Raw genomic sequence first — 19,332 nt, 5'->3', positions numbered from 1 at the left:
ACCCCCCCCCTTCCCGAAAGACCCCTCTCCTTTTTTCTCAGTTGTTCCATCTCGCATCAACAAAATTTTTCCAAAAGGTAATGAGTTTATAAAACGCAGCATTCTCTCTCCTTAAATATTCCCAGTAATCGGCAATTTTCTCAGCGCTTGAGTCAATTCAAAACACGAGAACCTCGTGCAACAACCGCAGGTTCCCAATTTTCGTCTGCTTTTTGCTGTGTCACCTACTCCGTCCGAAACGGGGAAATGTCCCTTTCGACTTTCAAACCAGCTGGGTCCTGTGACCTTGAAATTCAGCCCCTCTCCTTGGTCCATCAAATTGCCATTGGCAAAGTAAAAACAAGCATTTATTGCCACTTCCGCCGTATCCCACAGTCTCATATTGGCGTGGTTTTCTTTATTTCTTTCTCTTTTCTTTTTGGATTTTCGTGGATTTCGTAGACGCATGTTGTACGAAAGACAGCCAGAGTGAGGTGCGTTCCTGGTGAATCAGTAATTGAATTCCGATTCTTTTCTGTTTTAACACGCAGTTTTTATCTATGTCATACTTATATATCTTAAACAAAATTGTATGCAAAAGAAAATTAAGTTTACCCAAACTAGGTAAGTCGCAGTGCTCCCTTTTAAAGTTTTCTTGATAATACGAGCAATTTTACGTGTTAATGTATTTTTCCATTTAAAAACTAATTTTAGATTCTATGCTAGCAGCGAAAAAAGAAATTCTACACATTTCGTGAGTTTGAGGATGAGAAAAATAATTATTGATTTTTTTTTCATTTTAACTCTATATTTTTGGAGTGGTTCATTTCAGATTCATTTTATATTTTGATAAAAATTTTATTTGAACTTTTAGATTACTTTTAACATCTCTCTCCTGTCTGAGTAACAAATTACGTAGATTTTTTTACTGATGTTTTCCCACCAATATTTAAGCATGATCATGAAACATATTAAATGCCCCCCCCCCCCCCCAAAAAAAAAAAAAAAAAAAAAATTCGTGTTTGAAGGTAAAATAAATAAAATAAATGAATATATAAAACTTGAAGTTGATGTAACAAACTTTTTACGGTATCAAAGTTTTATAGAAAAATTAAATTGAAAATTACTTGAATATTTTACTGTGATTAGTTTATGAAATTACAAGTTCGGTCGTATTAACGCATGTAATAAGTAATTTATTAGAAATTATTACTTTTAAATATTACTGAATTGTGATTCTATGATCCCAAAAGAAAAACAGTTAGTTTTTAATTGACGAAAAAAAAATCTTATTCGATGTTGTTCCATAAAACATATTTGTATTTGCATCATTGGAATACATTTTCTGATTGTTATTCATTGGCTTTGTACTAAGGAGTTATTTAATTAGCATTAAACGAAACAAAAAACAGGCATATGCATTTAACTATAAATTACTAGGTGAAAATTAACACTATTTACTGCGTTACAAGCAAAGAAACAAAAAAGGTGAATACGAGGTAAATGTTTTTGAGCTTTTCTTTTATATATTGCCTTTTTTTAAACACTTATTTTCTTCAAGCTAAAGATATTTAGTATTTCTTGCAATAGAGTGTTTTGCTAACATCGTATTGAAGAAAAAAAAATCATTACCTGCCTCGTAAAATATGATATGTATTGTTGTTAAAATTAACAACATGTTGTTAAAATAAAATTACACAGATGCTTAATTTAATTCATTAGGTATACATTCCATTAATCGGCATGTAAAAGATCCCTTAGGTCGTTTGACTGAATATTCTTGACAAAATTAAATTCCTTTTGCAGTTTCGCATCGAAGAGAGCTCAGGTGTCTCCATCTGGTGGAAACTGGGCATCAAATTTTCCTGTGACATTCACATCCGCGCCTTAATGGTGGCATATGAATGACTGGATGCCATATCGTTGGTTCGCACTTGTACCGCAAAAGGCTAAATCCTCTAACACAGCCCCATTAGAAAGAAAAAAATAATGATAAAAAACGGCAATACGCCTTTTCCGATACTTTCACCGTTTGAGGAATAGTGACTTCACTTGAGAACCCCATTTATTTCTTGCTTCTCTTTTTTTTCCAGCTAACTGAAATCACTGTGTCAGTTGGCTGAAGAAAGAAAAAAAAATATATATCTATATATATATATATATATATATATATATATATAAATGGTTGCATCAAAGGAAGCCTCCGTCCCTCAAAAAGTTAATAGTTTGTTCAAGCTTTTAATTGATGATTAGGAATGATAATTAGAAAACGGATAAGATTGGAAATATTCATTCTATTTCGTGTTATCAAAAAAATATTATAAATGTAAATAAATAAAAACTAATTCAAGCTTTTTAAATGAAACTTTGTTAATATTTTCGTTGAGAGAGTTGTGGGATTTTGCCTGAAATGTTGTTCAAATCGGCAGGGTTACGTATTACGTTATGTAACATTCGTATACATTCGACTCCATAGATATAGATATATTTATCCTCATATAAATAATGACGATGATCGAGTAACCCGCGTGTTTCAACAATGAATTCGCACCACGGCATGATATGTAATTCGATAATATGTTTTGGTAATGCTTAACATGCAAGGAAAGACTTTGTGACAAGGCTGAACTCGATCCGGTAACTTGAACAGTTTTACTGGTAAGACTGTGTCATATCAGAGGAATGAAGAAACGAAAACAATGAACGTTATCTACTGGAGTTTAGGGTTAATCCACTGATGTTAGAGTTAAAATTTCAACTATCAAAATATCACCTAACAGGCAATTGCTTCGTTCAAATGAAGAAGAGTTGAAGCAATTTTCACCCGTCATGTCTTGACGGGTGACTTTCTAGTTTTCAAATAAAATGGCATAAGTACAAATGTACATATTTTGCTGAAATATATTACAAAGCTTTAATATTTTATTAAATTATCGCATGCATTTTCCAAGTAATTTCTAGAACAGTTTTCGTTTTCCGTTTTTCTTTTATTGTGCCCTTTTTATTAATAGAAAATATATCACTTATTTTCAGGAGGACATAGGTTCACCCATATTTGGAAACTTTGTATGTGATAACTTTCAGTTTAATGTTAATTTACCACTTAACATTTAACTTTTTGTTAACTAATTTTAACTAAAGACTCTATTAATTTCAACTATTTAATTAATTTTAGTTAATTATCATATTATAATGATCAGTTTTAATTGGATTTATCTTAGTCTTGTGTAATTATCAGCTACTAATTCTGCTTTAGCATGCCTCCTCTTTTGAAGTTCGTGCAACCTTGGACCCCCCCCTTAACAAAGTTCTAGCTACGTGCCTGCAAGCAGATAAAATTTCCCCCTCTTTCAAAATCGAAAGTCCTAAAGATTGCAGATTGCGCGTAATCAACTGCTTTTTGGCGTGCTAATAATTGAGCTTGGGCCACTTGAGACATTTTGTGCAATTGGTTTCAGAGCTCTCTCCAGAGGTAAGAATATTAAACTCACACAGTTCTGAGCAACTCACTGGAAATAGAGCTTTTAGGGGTGACAAAGGAGACCAAAACGAACGAGGATACCGACGTCGATGGCGCACAACCAAATACGTTCACATAGAAAATTTTGAGCCATTCCTAGACAATAGAAATGATCTTTCTGATTTGTTACTGAAGGAAGATTCTGTCATGGAAATGACGCAAGTGATGCGTTAATGCTCTGCAAAGAATTACAGAGAAAAATTCTTAATGTCTGCCAAAAGACTGTTATAGCCAGCACCTCTTTATAAACAGAACACGAAATTAATTTGTGCTTTCTTTACGCATGTTGTGCATAAAAGTCGATATAAGTTCACATTAAACATATTATGCAATTAGTCATCACAAGAATGAAGTATTTTGTTATCTACGAAACAAAACCCCTATTTTAACACTAGTATTGGGTTTCGATTTACGCGACATTTCCGTGGAACGTAACCCCCGCGTAAAACGAGGGTCTACTGTAACTACTTAAATTGAGAATTTTAGTCTCAAAAATTGTCTAAAACATTGATATTAAAATCCTTAAATGCGCTTTCTGAAAGACTACTTTTTTCGATATTTTAATAAACGGCAGATCTCATAACTTGAAAAGTTTTGTACCTAGTAAACTGTTTTTTTTTTTTAATGAATTATTTTTTTTTTCCTTTTTTGAGCAATCACGATTGCTCTCACTTGACTGTTTTGAATTCCTATGATTTTATTTTCCCCCCGCCTGCCTCTGCAGCACCACCGTCGACCGGCCCCTCCCGTTGCTGCTCCTCTAGCGAAAACCGTCTCCAGGTTGCGTCCATATCCTACACACACAAATACCCACACACACAGACAAACACACACGCATACATACACACATGCCTACACACACACACACTCATTTAGGACACAGACACAAACACACGCATACATACAGACACCCCCCAATACACACACATACACTCATGCCTGCACACAGACACAAACACCCACATATACATACACTCACACATATCCACACACTCATGTCTGGACAGAAACACACACGCCTATATACACACTATCGTGATTGCGAAAAACATAATTTGAATTCAAAATGTCAAAATTCAAATTAATTACTTTTTTTATGAGCAATCACATTGCTTATTGTTCTCATTTGACTGCTTTGAATTCTTATGATTTTATTTTTCCCCCGCCTCCCTCTGCAGCACCACCGTCAACATGCCTCACGATGCTGCTCCTCTAGCGAAAATTGTCTCCAGGTTGCGTCCATATAATACACACACACGCATACATACACGCACACATACACGCATACATACACGCGCGCACACACACGCACACATACACACACAGGCATACACACACGCACACATACACACACGCATTCACACACAACTATACACACACACACACCTACACACACATACCCACGCACTCATGCCCGCACACAGACACAAACACACACGCCCTCATACACATCCACACACTCGTGATTGCGAAAAACATAGTTTGAATTTCAGACATAAAAATTCAAATTAATTTTTCAATTTTATTTTTTGAGCAGTCACATTGTTTATTGTTTTCATTTGACCGTTTTTGGCGTCCTTTGATTTTATTCCCCCCCCCCCCCCGCCTCCCTCTGCTGCACCACCGTCGACCGGCCTCACGATGCTGATGCTCTAATAGCGAAAGCCGTCTCCGGGTTGCATCCATATCCTACACACACGCGCATACATACACAACTACACACATCAGTGGCGGATGGGACAGCATGAACCGGCCCAGGCATTTACAGGCCAGTCGGCCCCTTAAGACTTGCTCCTTGAAGAGGAGACGCTCCCCCCTCGCCCTTTAGTTTTTTTTTTTTTTTTTTTTTTCTTTTTTCAGATTAAAAGATAGAGCGGATGATTCATCTTCTAGTTTTAGAAGGGAGTCACCATTAGAATTTGAGGATTCAAATTAGGAGAACTGCGTTTACGAATACGGAGAAAAATAATCAATAATACGAACACCTGCATAGTAAAAAGTGCAATATTCGTGCTGATGATGGGGGGTTCGGGGGCACTCCCCTGGAAAATTTTTGAAATTATAGCTTCAAAAACGTATTGTTACATTATTTTTAGATGACCTTGGGTGATATTTGTGGGAGGGAGTTTTGGAGGATTCCCCCAAAACTTTTTCAAAATCAGAGCTCTAAAACGTATGTGTAAGCAATGTTTGGAAACAGTGGGGAGAAAGGAGGGCGTTCAGGAATTCTTTCTAGGCAAAATCTCTCAATTGAAGTTCCCGATGCGCCCCAATTTAGGTGACAATTGACACTCTTTGGAGGGGGGGAGGGTGATGTTTTTTGAAACTGAAGTTCTTCAATAAGTTTGTTACCGATAGATATCCCCCCCCCCCAAGTATCTCAAAGTCTTACGTGCAATAATGGTTGTGTGTGTGTGTGTGATGGGGAACTTTTCACGCGATATCGCGTGAAAAGAGAATATATTTTCTATGAACATCTTTAAACTATCTTTGACAATGTCAATGATAATAAAGATCCGATTCCCCCCCCCCCCCTCCGGGAATTTTTTAAAATTAGTTGTCTTAAAAATGCATTCTAGATGATCTTAGGTAATGTAAGGGAAATAGACTCGAGGGTATTCTCCAGGAATTGTTTCGTTACTGAAATCTAAAGAAAAAGATTGTAGATCTTCCTTAATAAGGTAAAAGGGGACCGACAATTCTTGGAAATTGAAGCTAAAATACGTTATTTTCGTCGGCTTTCAATGACGTGAGGCGACGGGCGAGCGTGTTAGACGCGAAAAAGTTTCAAAGTTAGCTTTTAAAACGCAGTTTTTGACGAACTTTGGTAATTTTAGTCGGTAAAGATGTTCTGGGACCTTCCTTTGGTAATTTTTCGAAATTTGAATTCTAAAACACAGTCGTAGATGATATTCACTGATGTTATCGAGGGCTTTTCTTAGAAATCTTTTCGGAATTGAAGCCCTAAAAATGAAATTTCAGACCATCTTTGGTGATACAAGGGGGAGGAGAGATTCGATGACCTCTGAATATTTTCTAAATTGTTGTCCTAAAAAGGAAATTTTAAATTATCCTTAAAGATGGGGTGGAGGTGCTTCTGCAGGATTTGGGTGATCACTCTCCTGGAAGCTTTTCGAATTTTGAGTCCTAAATACAAGATGTAGGCCATTTTTGGTAACGATAGGCAATAGGAGATGGGACTGGGTTCTGATTTAGAAACTTTCCCTGCACTCTTTCAAAATAAAAGTTTTAAAACTCGTTTGTAATCTACCTTGGAGGTGTAAAATGAATGGTAGGGTTCGAGGATCTTTCTCCCTTCCACATTCTTTGCTGACTCCCTATCATTTTATTAAATTCTTGGTACAATTGTTATGGAAAAAACTCCTCGCAGTATTTCTTTTCCAAAACCATTTTAGTTCTTTGGTTTTTTCATAGTGAAATTTTCAATTTCCAACCTGTTGTTTGAATTTGTTTGAAATTAAAGTGTTTGCGATTCGTTAAAATAATCTTTTAACATTTTGGGCTGATGTGGTACTTTTCAGTGACACCGTAGGTCTTCTCCCAACTTTATTTTACTTTAAATATCCACCAGCTGGAATATCTTAATAAAGTTTTATTGTATTTTCGATTTATGCATTCAAAAGCTTGGTATTCATCACAATATTTTAAATCTCCTACTGCACTTTAACTTTTTTTTTTCTGTTTAACGCATGCTCCTATGAAACCGCCATAATTATTAATCTATTAATTTATTGTACTAAGTTGAAACATGTCATAGGTTTGAACTACGTACTGAATACTTTTTTCGTTGAAAAAAAATTTCTTAATCTGTCAGAATGTCCCGAAAAATTTCAACTGCTTTTATTTAGGTAAATTATAATAAAGAACCGTGGATGTTCCTAAATAATATTCAAAGGTTTAATTGGTTAATATTCAAGGGTTGCATTTTCTTTCAAAATTTTTCTGAAAAAATACTTTTTGTTACGGGAATTCCACTTGATATTATGTTACTACTTTTTTTTTTTAATACTGAGAATGTTTTCTTTATTTTTGAGCAATCACGATTGCTTATTGTTCTCACTTGACCGTCCTTGATGTTCCGGTTCCTTTTTCAGCTTGGAACAGGGCCTCTGCAGCACCACCGCCGGCCGTCCTCCAGGCGCGGCTGTCCCCCGGTCCTGAGCTTTTCCTGGTCGGAGGCTTCCATGTCCTACACACACACACACACAAACACCTACACGCACACGCGCGTACACAACATTCACTCACGCACATGCATACATACACTTACGCACACACGCACCCACACACATGCGCCTACACAAACACACACGCTCGTGATTGCGAAAAACATAGTTTGAATTCAAGATGCCAAAATTTCAAATTAGTTTTTTTTTTAATTTTGTTCATCCCTAAATTAAAATTGGCAGCTTCAGTTCTACGCCTCCCCTGGCGACGACCCTCTGCCTTTACATGTTCATTGTCCCCTACAGACTATTATTACAGGCAGCTGTTAGGGTAGTAGAAGGTCCTGGAGAGTTATGCAACAAAGTTACCTTATCGGCCAACCGTTGAATTTACAGACACACAGTAAAATATCTGATTGCTCACAGCATAAGTTTGCGGAGTTTTTTTTTTTTTTTTGAATTTTGTAACCATTACTTTTCTAGCAGCGACTTTCTTATAAGTCGTTTAGAAATATACCGGGTTATTATGAAATTTTCAGAGATATTTATTTATTTATTTTTTTTAATTAGGAAAAAAGGAAAGAAAAGAAATATCATTTTTTTTTGTACTATTTAATTGAAAGATTCAATGCGGCCCCAACAGAGGCGGTCCAAAGGGCATTTGCCCGGCTGCCCGCCGGGCCCATCCGCCACTGACACACACACACACAGACACAAACATATACGCCTACATACACGTGATTGCGAAAAACATAATTTGAATTTCAAATGTCAAAATTCAAATAATTTTTTTTTCCCATAATGTTTCTCAAATTGCTACCTCTCACTCAGAATGCGCTAAATCCATTTTGAATCCCGCTTCCGCGTGATGAGGACTTTGGTTTCCATGGTATAACATTGGTTATGTTTCCTTTTGCTGAAGTCCAGCCTTTAGAAGGTTTTAGCATGTGCTATTTTTAAAAATGGCAACAGCTCTGTACAGATTTTTCTCGCCGCCATTATTGTGTAATCAAGAGCGAAACGTGGTTAGCTGAAGTATCCACCGTAAATTAATTAAACATGGGTCGTATGCACGCTCCCGGGTAATGTATAATATTCAAAATTATTTTCTATTTATTAAAATGACGAAATTCTAATTCATATTTCTGTGTAGATTTATATATACCACGTAGCAATTAACGCTTTTAGGTTTATCAGTGGATTTCCGATGCTCAACTCTGAATGTATTTACATATAACTTTTACTGTACGTTTTCTCCAGCCCTTTTTTTTTCAATAACAATTTGTCATCACTTTAATCTGTCTTTTGAAGATCTTTTTATTCGACAGAAATAAAAAGTTATTTTGTTTTTACTAATACAAACTCCAGTGATTTGTCACGCTTCATTAGCGGTAAGAAATCAGCCTGCCATACATTTTTCTTGAGATTTTGCTTTTGTAAAAGATTTCATAAAAATTTGCCTTTATAGAAGACAATTTATTGCAATTCGACCAGAGTGGTAAGAGTAAGTGTCCTGATTTTGCATTTACACACCCAAATCGATTCTTATGGTTCAACTTTGCAGCCCCCTTTCATTATTATTTTATTTATTTATTTATTATTATTTTTTTGAAAATTGTAATCCTTATAGCAAATTTACAAAATTTCGCATTTTATTCAGTGAAAATGAAAAAGAAAAAATATTACATCTTAGAAAATTTTGACATACTCTTTGAACTTATGTGCTTATGATAAGGTGATCTGTTAACAAATGAGGAAATAGAAACACTTTTCTGGTCTTCTCATCTTATCATGGGTGGTAGTTGTAATAAAACATCAATTTAAAATGCATGTCTACATAATATATGTGCAAGTTCAGATATCTCGTAGTCAGGATAAACTATTTAGTTAAATATGACTAATGATCGTATTCAAATATGTAAAACATTAGTAGCATGTGGCAGGAGGCAAGTTTTCCATTTTAGACTCTTCTGTCTGTTAAAGTTTAGATGAATTACTTTTTTTTATTTCACTTGTATTTTGTCATATCAAAGCAAATACTGCTACTTGTAATGTAGTGAGAATTTGTTCTAATTTTACATCTTTTTGAAGTAGAAAATAAGTTAATATCCATGCATAAAGTGGATTCAATTCATTTACTTAAAAATGAAATTTGGGACTCCTTTCCTCTCTCTCTTTTTTTTTATAAATTCTCTCTAGAGGATTTTTGCAAGTAGGTATGAAGTCGATCCTACTAGAGCAGTGGTGCTTAACCTGTAGCCTGTGTGCCTCAGTGACCCATTAAGTTGATCCATGTGGCCTATTGTAATGGTCAATGTTGTGAATCGAAAACTATGTACTGGAAACATTCAGAACAAATAAATGTTTCATTGAATATTCAGAATGATAATAGCAAGTTTGCAGCCAAGTAGTTAAAAACTGTTTTCTAAAAAGCTGGAGGAGCTTTTAATTTCTAAAAGAAGTATGTAATGATAACAACAATTCTTAATTAGTAATTTCCTTTCCTTTTCCATGTTTTTATGTTATTTTGGAGATTAAGTAATCCTTAGTCTTTAGTTACGTGTTCTAGCCCTATCTTACAATGAGGTGCAACCTTTTGGTAAGAGAAAGTTGATCAACACTGTCCTTTACTACAGTCAAACTTCGTTAAACTGCCCCCAACAAACCCCCATCTTCTTAGTTCGCCAAGAAAGGCAGTGAAAAAAACGTTCTGTATAGGAAGGCAAAACAAATTTCCTCCTCAAACCACCACCCCGCTTTCAGCCAACCGCCATTGATTTTCAACAGAAACTGCTTACTTGGTATGATAACATTACTGTTTAAACTGCTATTGTGATCTTGACAGACCATGGCAAACAATTCAAGAGTTACGGTACATGGGGAGGCACAAAAGGAAATCTTTGAAATGTCACACGCACCTGGCACTTAGCCCTTTGCAAATCCACTTAGATTGGCCACTCCACAAGGTACACCAGGTATTAGTGTCCAGCTTCCTTATCTCTTTTTCTATTCAATCCGCCCCCTGTAGCACTCAGTCCCCAAGGAGCATTGTTTCCAAAACATTTACACTTAACTTGATCTTATCAGCCTTCCCACACTTTTCAACCTTTTCATTTTGACATTTCACTACTCAGCTTTGAAATCATTCATTCTTTACCCCTTTTCTGTTCTGGTCCAGGAGGCGGGGGAAGAGCTTAAGCTATAATTGACATCGTATGCACACTTCAGCAAACGGCAGTTCGTAGCACAATTCTGCGACATTGTCTTCTTTTGCTTTGTTCTGCAAAAATTTCGACAGCAATCTTAAACCTGCATGAGAAAAACTCTATTTTGGGTGTTTCAGAATAAAATAAATCTGCGAGCCATAAATTTATAGCTAATAATTTGTCAACTTCTGGGAGAGAAAAGTAACCATCAGTGACATAATCAGGGTGGCGACAGATCAGGGAAAAGTCGGGGAACTTTATTAATCAGGGAAAAGTCGGGGACATATCAGGGAATTTTGAAAAAATAACAAAAAAATCAGGAAAAATTGATTTTATGAAGAAACAAAATTTTTTTTTGCTTTACAAAATTAAGTACTCTAATTCCCTACTCATTTTCTGCCAATTATCTGTTCAAAAAAAAATTAATTAATGAGGTGCGATTGTACACTGCCGCATATTTGTGCATCTTTTTTCCTCAACGACAAAGTATTGAGTCTTACTGATTAACCACAGGATGTACTTCCGGTGAATTCCAGCTAACATGAAACCAAGAGGTCAGAAAATCAATTTAAACAAACCCCTAAGAGTTATATATCATTGGAAAGCTTATAACCCCTAGAGCAAGAATCTAGTGTTGCTTTTTTCTCATATTAGGTTTATTAAGTGGAGGAAGAGATGGTAAAATGTCTATTTTTTGTGTTTTTTGGCAAGTAAAATGATCATTTTTGTACCTTATTAGTAATGCAAATTATGATTCTAAATTTAAATGGAGTAAATTCAATATTGATATAAAAACTATAAAAGTAAAATAAAACCATGTTTGGGTTTGTTTTGAACATAAATAGTCTAATTAGGGACATAATTACAACATCATGTATTATATGTAACGTCCGTTACAAAAAGGTAAATAAATTCTCCTCACATTGTGAAACATTTTTTAAAAAGTTTTGTTCTTAATTATTTTCTTCATTTTTAGGTTGAAGAAACTATAATTCCCAAAATTTATATGATTATAATAAAAACCATGCAGAAACAGGCGTGTAACGGACGTTACATAGGTTTGTAACGGACGTTACAACTTGAATGTAACATCCGTTACACATTTTTAAATGCAATTATAAAAATGTATTCAACATATCAAACAATTCATAAAGTCCATGGTTGCCAACATGTAGCCAGGGTTGGACTGGATCCTGAAAAAGGCACATGCCAATGGGGGAGGGGGGTATAGACAATCATTTTTGGGGAGCGAATGGCTAATGACAAATTAACATAAAAAACGAAATATATATATATATATATAGAGAGAGAGAGAGATTTGAGGTACGCCTAATTTTTTAAATCCTGATTAAGGGGGTTGTAATTAGAAGTGTTTCAAGTAAAAAGAATGTGGAAAAAAAGAATTTTTACCAGTATTTTGGTTTTACTCAAATTGTTCACCGATTGATTCATTTGTGTACTCAAACTATTTCTAACAATCATTTAGATCCTCAATGGTACTTTTTTTCCTTGTAAGAAAATATGCAATATCAAGATGGCATCTCTTTTTACCAGTTTTCGTATCAAATGTGATGAAATAAGCAGAGAGAAAGATCATTAGAAAGATTAAAATTGTAAATACAGTTTGAAGAAAAATAGTGACGTACTCAATATTTGATTAAGCGGTTTAATTTTCTTTCATAAATAACGTGCTAAGGGGCTCTAAGCCTTAGCTAAATTTTGTAAAATTTTATTTCTGAAAACAGCTTGCGATGATCTTTGATGATATTAGGCAGGGGAAGAGAATTTCGGAGGCTCTTATCCGGAATTTTTTTTAAACTGAAGTCTTTTAAATCATGATGGTTGGCCATCTTTGGTAGATTCAAGGACACAAATTTGTGATCTCTTCCTCAAGCACTTCTTGATATTGAAACACCAAAAACAAGATTTTAGACAATTTTAAATATGATGCCATGGGAAGGGAGGTGTGAGAGCTCTCCCCAATCACATCTTTAGAATTGAAACTCTAAAAACGCAATTGTAGGGACCATCTTTGAGGTAGGAAAAGGACAACGTTCAAAATTCTCTCTCCCTGGAAATGATTTTACATTGAAATTCTGACCCAATTTTCGACTATTTCTTTGTAATGTTGGTTGTCAATGCTTAAAAACTCTGGTGACAAGGCTTGAAGAGTAGTGAAACTTAGTACCATCCATGAATCTAATCACATTGACTCAAGTTTGAAGGTTAGGAGATTGTTCCGTCCTTTCAAAGATGGAGAAATTCAAAACTACTGACCAGCAGGGACAGATTAAGAGGGGGTCCATGTCCCCCTCCCTCCAAACCTTATGAGCTTTGGAATTTTTTTCGGAAAGGAAAAAATGTTTAAAAAAATGACGAAAACTTAAAAAAATAGTGAATCTTATCAGATGTGTTTTACTTTAAATAAATTTAACTCCTAGTCAGAGCAGAATTATTTCCTTTCCCTTGAAACAGAAAAATTTATCTTTATTTTTTAAATGTTCAGACATTTTTTCATGACATCATTTAAAGGCTCATTCAACTCAACTTCTGACCGGATGTAGTAACTCGGGCCATGCATAGGGGGTAGATCAATGGTTCAGATTGTGTCATTGATTTTTTGGGGGGGAGGGTATTATCTATTTTTGGTTTGGGCTCTCTTGGGAGGATGGACACCTGTGAGAATTGAGCTAATTTGAGAATGCTGCTCCCCCAAATGATCCGGCTAAATCCGCCACTGTGCCAAACATCGGAAACATTTATATTATAAGAATTATATTAATAACAGTTGTTTCGAATGGTGAGATATATCCTGGCTAATTCCAAGAAATAATTGAGGGTACAGACCGGGAACTTTTCTACACTGGTCTGAAAAGAGCTTCAAATGAGCAGAAAAAAACCGATACAGAATGGTATAAGGTAAATCAAGTTTTCCGTAAAAATCAGCGCTCCAGTGAAGCTAGTTTCAGCTCAAGGGTTATTTTCATTTAAGGTGAATAAAATGCAAATATGTTTTTGAATTCATGAAATGCAAACATTCTTTTTAGTGAAGTAAATGTCACAAAATTATTGTGCGCAAAAGTGTTTGTCGAAAGTATTTTTTTTAATAGCATAATTAAGTTATAGGTTTAACATTTTACAATTATTGTATGAAATGATTGACTATGACTGTGTGATTTTATTATATGGTCTATAAGAAGTTAAGGTATCACCTTTCAACTATTAATTTGTCATTCAATACATGCATACAATATGTCCGTGTCATACAGTGTAACATCCGTTACAGCCCGTAACGTCCGTTACAGAGATTTTAAAAAATTTTATCACAAAAGAGAACAACTGAATTTTAATACCAAGGTTCTGATAAATTAGAGGCATGTTTTGTAAAGTTAATCAAAAAGATTTGAACAAATTTACATAATCGATTCACAGACTTTTTAATATGATCATGCCATAGCACAAATGATGTTCCACTTTATGTAACGTCCGTTACAGTTAAATATTATTTATTTTTTGCAGCTTAAATACAAAAATAAATTTTGAAACCTGGTCAAAGTAATCTTCAGTCTTGGTTTTATCAAGAAAAAATAACTTGCTCCTATTTGGAAGCATTTATATGCATCTCATAATCTTTTTATAAATGATTTTGTGCGTAATGTAACGTCCGTTACAACGGAATTCACCTTCCTAAGATTGTTTCTATGTCTGTTAGGTTTTTATTTTACCTATCTTGAAATTTCCTTTTACGCTTTCAATGCTACGTAAAATAAACAACCATACAGGCAAAGAGGGAGCCTTCATTAATGCCTTAGCTCCTTTGCCTTTATTCCATTGTCTTGCAGTAATTAGCGTACTGTAATCACGATTTCAAGAAGAAATCTTTGGTTTTTGAATTAATACCATGAAAGCTTAAAAGTTATTACTTCTTCGCGTTTTTAATTTAATTGCTAAAGTTGAACTTTCAATTTAAAAAAAACTTTGTTTTTTGCCGTTATACTATTTGTTGTCACCGCAGATTGTAAAGGTTTTCTTTTCTTCAGACTTAAGTGATTCTATTTTATAACCAAGTTGTATTCTTCTTTTATATATTTTAAAATTAACTAATTTCTTTTTTTTTTTGCTTTTTTTTTCTTGCATTTCAAAGTTGTTTGTTACAAAAGCAATCTAAGAATTTTTTTCGTTACATACTGAAATCATTTTGAAATAGAATTAACTTGTGTACTTAAGCAAATATCTTTATTTTTTTATTGTTAAAATGCTGTATTCATTCATTAAAACCTATGTTCTTGATTAGAAAAAAGCTCCCTATGAATGGATGTCAAATGGTTTCATCTGTTTTGCATAAATATGTCAATTAGTTATATAAGAATAACTACATTACTTCTATTCTTTCACTATTGCTTGTTATTCTAGCAACAATTATTATACTGTTTGAAAACTTAGTTCAAAATAATTTCGATTACTTTTTAGTTCTATCATAAATGCACATATGTTTTTAAGAGTAATTTTAATAGTTTCTTAAAATTCTTATTCTAAGTGGTTTCTGGAAGTAAGGTTTTTTTTTTAAATTTCTATAATTTTTCCATGTATAAAAAATTAATATACTGTTTTGTAGGTCCCCCCCCCCCCAAAAAAAAATGTCTTGTTTTTTTTTTTACCATTTTATTAAAAAAGTAGCATCTTTTTAAAATATATCTTTTGTTCAACAACTTTACACAACTTAAAACGTTTAAAATACTGCATTTTATACAAACATACAATGAATTTCAAGTAGAGCAAAGAAACAAAACCATTATCGTTGGTAACGTAAATCAGGAAAATTTAGTGAACTTAATCAGGGAAAAGTCAGGGAACTTTTTTTCACAATTCCTGTCGCCACCCTGATACTGCAAAAAAAAAAAAAAAAAAAAAAAAAAAATCCCTTTTTTTCTTTTTTTTTTTCAAAGTTCATGCTTTTGAATTTCTTTTTATGAAGACATGCATTTGTACAGGATTTAAAGAAATTCGTTAAACCGCCACCCTCGACTTCCACCAACTTTCAGCCATCACTTAGGTTGCTGGTTTAACGAGGTTCAGCTGTATATTATTTTTATTCATTTGTTGTGTTAAGCGAACTCAGATAATGTAGGCAAATGCTAATTGCAGATAATTTTCGAATTGTTCTCACAGTTTTGAAATTTTCTTTAAAAATAAATGATTTTCTTTTTTATTTGTCCAGTTCTGCAACATGTCTTGATTTTGTTGTTTGTGCGGGAATTGCTTGTTACAAGTGAAACTGAATTATTTATTAATTGTTATAAATTAACAACCAAGCTGGTAGGCTTTGAGTTCGGAAACGATTACATTTTCTAGGTCTGATGTTATAGTGATTTTAATTTATTTGTGTTATAATTGAAATGTATTTTCATAGTTACTAATTTTCTAATTATGTTTTTTCAATCTAGCAAGGGTATTTCCCAGTCATCATTACCATACAGAAGAAGTGTTCCATATGTAAGTTTTATCATTAATTTTATTAATAAATATAATTACAGCATTTTGAACTAAAGATTAAAACATTGTTATTTTCCCCCATGTGTAGTGGCTTAAACTGTCTTCTGATGATGTGACTGAACAACTTTGTAAGCTAGCAAAAAAAGGTCTTACACCTTCTCAAATTGGTATGTACTTTTTGTTTTAGCCATGATTTATTAGTAATATAAATACCCTCATTACCAATAACATTTTGCCATCTAATGTGCCAACTTTCAACTGTATTGGTTGTGGAGCAAAATATTAAAAGACAGCTTTTTTGGGTATCTCAATATTTAAAGGTTTTCTCACATTATAAAATGTTGTAGCTATAGAAATAAACAGGGTTCATATGCTCCGGAAAACCTGGAAGTCTGGGGAAAATGACTCAAAAATGTCAGAGAATTTTGCCCCCAAAAGTATTTTTTCCTATTACAGTCGACGCTCAATATAACGACCACACATAAAGACCGTCCCATTATAACGACCAGTGGTAGAAGTCCCAACTTTTTTCCTATAAACTCTATGTTAATTTGCTTTCGTTATAACGACCGTTCTGTATCGACTAATCCAATACAGCGACCGAATCAGCGGACGCTATTTCTTGTGTTCTTTCCAATAAAACAAATTTGTAGCTTAAAATGACATTGATTATTGTTTACGGACATCTGCCTGCAGTTTTTAATGTCAAATCCAACTTTAAGTGGTTTGGGGTTCACCACAGCTAGCACAGAAAAAATAATGGGAGGAAAAATCGAGAAAATTCCAGATTCCTAAGAAAAGGGAGTTGACAGATGTATTGGTAGTTTGGTGTTTGAATCTAGTATTTTTGAAGATTTGGGGTTCTCGAGGGACTTTTAAATGTTTCTTTGGAAACAGGGTTGGCTTTCTGCCGGCAGAAACTGGTTTCTGCCCTGCCGGTGGCAGAAACTGGTTATAACCGGTAAAAACCGGCAGAAACTGGCAAAAATTAAAAAGTATCTTTATTAATTCAGGCAATTACAAAATGATATTTGTTTAAGTAAACTAAAAAATGTAATTCTATTTCATCATTGTAAAAAATAAAACGCATTGCCCTTGATTTAGTTTGATCAGAAAGAGAACTGTTTAACTGCAGATGCTCGTAACACATTTGGATTAATCTAAAGGACGAGAATCTTTAGGGTACTTAAGAAAAAGAAGTGACATACAGATTTAAATAGGCAGTTACTGGTTGTCACTTGGTAGCTTATACGCGTCATCTAAAATGCTTGGGATTGAAATTATCATGTGCTCAAGAAGAAAATGCCAGAATTTTTCTTGCTGACAGTAACCTCGATTTTATACCTAATATCACAGCTTTACAAAACAAATTTACCCTATTTCCCAAAACTTTTTTTCCAGTCAAGTTTTAAAACCACCCCAGTTACTACATAATGGACCAGTTTAAAAAATATATACAGTGGCTCCCAAAAGTCTTCGTACACCTACGACTTTCAACGAAATAGGCCCCAAATCATTGGTTAGAATTAATATTTCGGAATAGGTATTTAATTATAAGATCTATGATCAATTTTTAACAAAACTGCATGAAAAGTTTTTAAAAAATATTAAAACTTAATTTTTAAAAAATCAAAAACCGAAAAGTGCCGGAAATTTTCTCACAAAAGTCTTCGTACACTTTATAAAATGGCTATATAATATTGAATAATCTAACTTTTGATTAAGTTATTAATTAGTAGAATATCATACAGTATTCATAGCACCTTTTAAACGTCTGGGAATAGATTTCATTCTTTTTCTTTCTTTTTTTAGCGTAATTTCTGAGTAAGTGTTCTACCACACTTCAAGTATTATTATTTCTAGCTCTATTTTCGTTTTAAAGCCCTATTTTCGTAATCTAACCTCCAGATATCTCTAAATACGTTACATTAAGTTCAAATCTGGAGATTGAGGGGGTATTTGATAAACTTTAGGACAATTTTCGAGGCACTAGACGCAAACGTTGAAAACCGTGTGATTCTTATCGTTATTTTGATAAAAAACAAAGTTGTTTCCAATAACCAAATTTTTGGCTAAGAGTTCAAAATTGGTTTTTAAAATATTTAAAGGAACAGCTTGGTTCATTATTTCATCAAAAAATTACAAACTACCAAGTCCTGATGCTGATATGCACCCTCACACTAAAACACCTTCACCGTCCTGATTAACTGATCCAACTAAGTTCTTAAGATTAAGTTCCTAATTTTTTCTTCTACTTACAGTTATACAACAATTTAACCAAAAATGTTGAATTAATTCTTATCTGTAAGTAAGACATGATTCTAAACTGTTTTTAGCTTACTTACCATTGATTTTGGGACGAAAAGCGTAAGCTTTCTGTTTTTCGCACGAACACGAAAATTTCTGCAGGAAGAGGTCCCATTTAATCCAGCTAATCAAAGAACTTGGCGAATAATTTTAGGTGAAAATTAAATGTAAAGTGTTTCATTTAACTCTGCAGAAACTTTTACAGTACTCAAATGTGTATTTTACATAATTTTTTTAACTTTAAATCTACGATCATGTTTTGTCAACTTTGCCGGTTGACCTTTTCTTACCTTGTTTTCGGTCCGATTCCTTTCTTTAAAGCATTTTATCAAGCACTTTACTATACAAACAAATAAATTAACTATTTTAGATACATTTCAAACCAATTTACCACTACTGTGGGGGAAAAAATTCAAATTTTGAATGGCACTTGCGGTTTTTTACGAATACCAGCCATTTTACAGTAATAAGCAATATATTAAGGAATAAATAAACAAAAAGTTAAAGCCAAATGACTTATAAGAGCCAACACTATGCAAAAATATTAATAAAACGGCATATGATAACTTTAATCATGAATTTATTCGAAAATACTTGAGTGTACGATGACTTTTGTGACGTGTTATTTCTCTGTCTCTTT

At 33.8% G+C, this 19,332-nt stretch overlaps 1 protein-coding gene across 1 annotated transcript in view; it reads left to right on the top strand.

The window, feature by feature from the left end:
• The first annotated feature begins 8,655 nt into the window (after nucleotides 1-8,655).
• LOC129234019 (40S ribosomal protein S13) overlaps nucleotides 8,656-19,332 on the top strand; it is a 33,751-nt gene continuing 23,074 nt past the window's right edge. The window contains exons 1-3 of the mRNA XM_054867924.1: nucleotides 8,656-8,768; nucleotides 16,337-16,385; nucleotides 16,474-16,552. Of these exons, the coding sequence (XP_054723899.1) occupies nucleotides 8,746-8,768; nucleotides 16,337-16,385; nucleotides 16,474-16,552 (151 nt within the window). The 5' untranslated portion in view covers nucleotides 8,656-8,745. The remainder of the gene's footprint in view (nucleotides 8,769-16,336; nucleotides 16,386-16,473; nucleotides 16,553-19,332) is intronic.

Source organism: Uloborus diversus, unplaced genomic scaffold, assembly GCF_026930045.1.
Source record: "Uloborus diversus isolate 005 unplaced genomic scaffold, Udiv.v.3.1 scaffold_912, whole genome shotgun sequence".
Lineage (NCBI taxonomy): Eukaryota > Metazoa > Arthropoda > Arachnida > Araneae > Uloboridae > Uloborus > Uloborus diversus.
The sequence above is the reverse complement of the archived record's forward strand: the minus strand, read 5'-3'. Positions and strand labels throughout refer to the sequence as shown.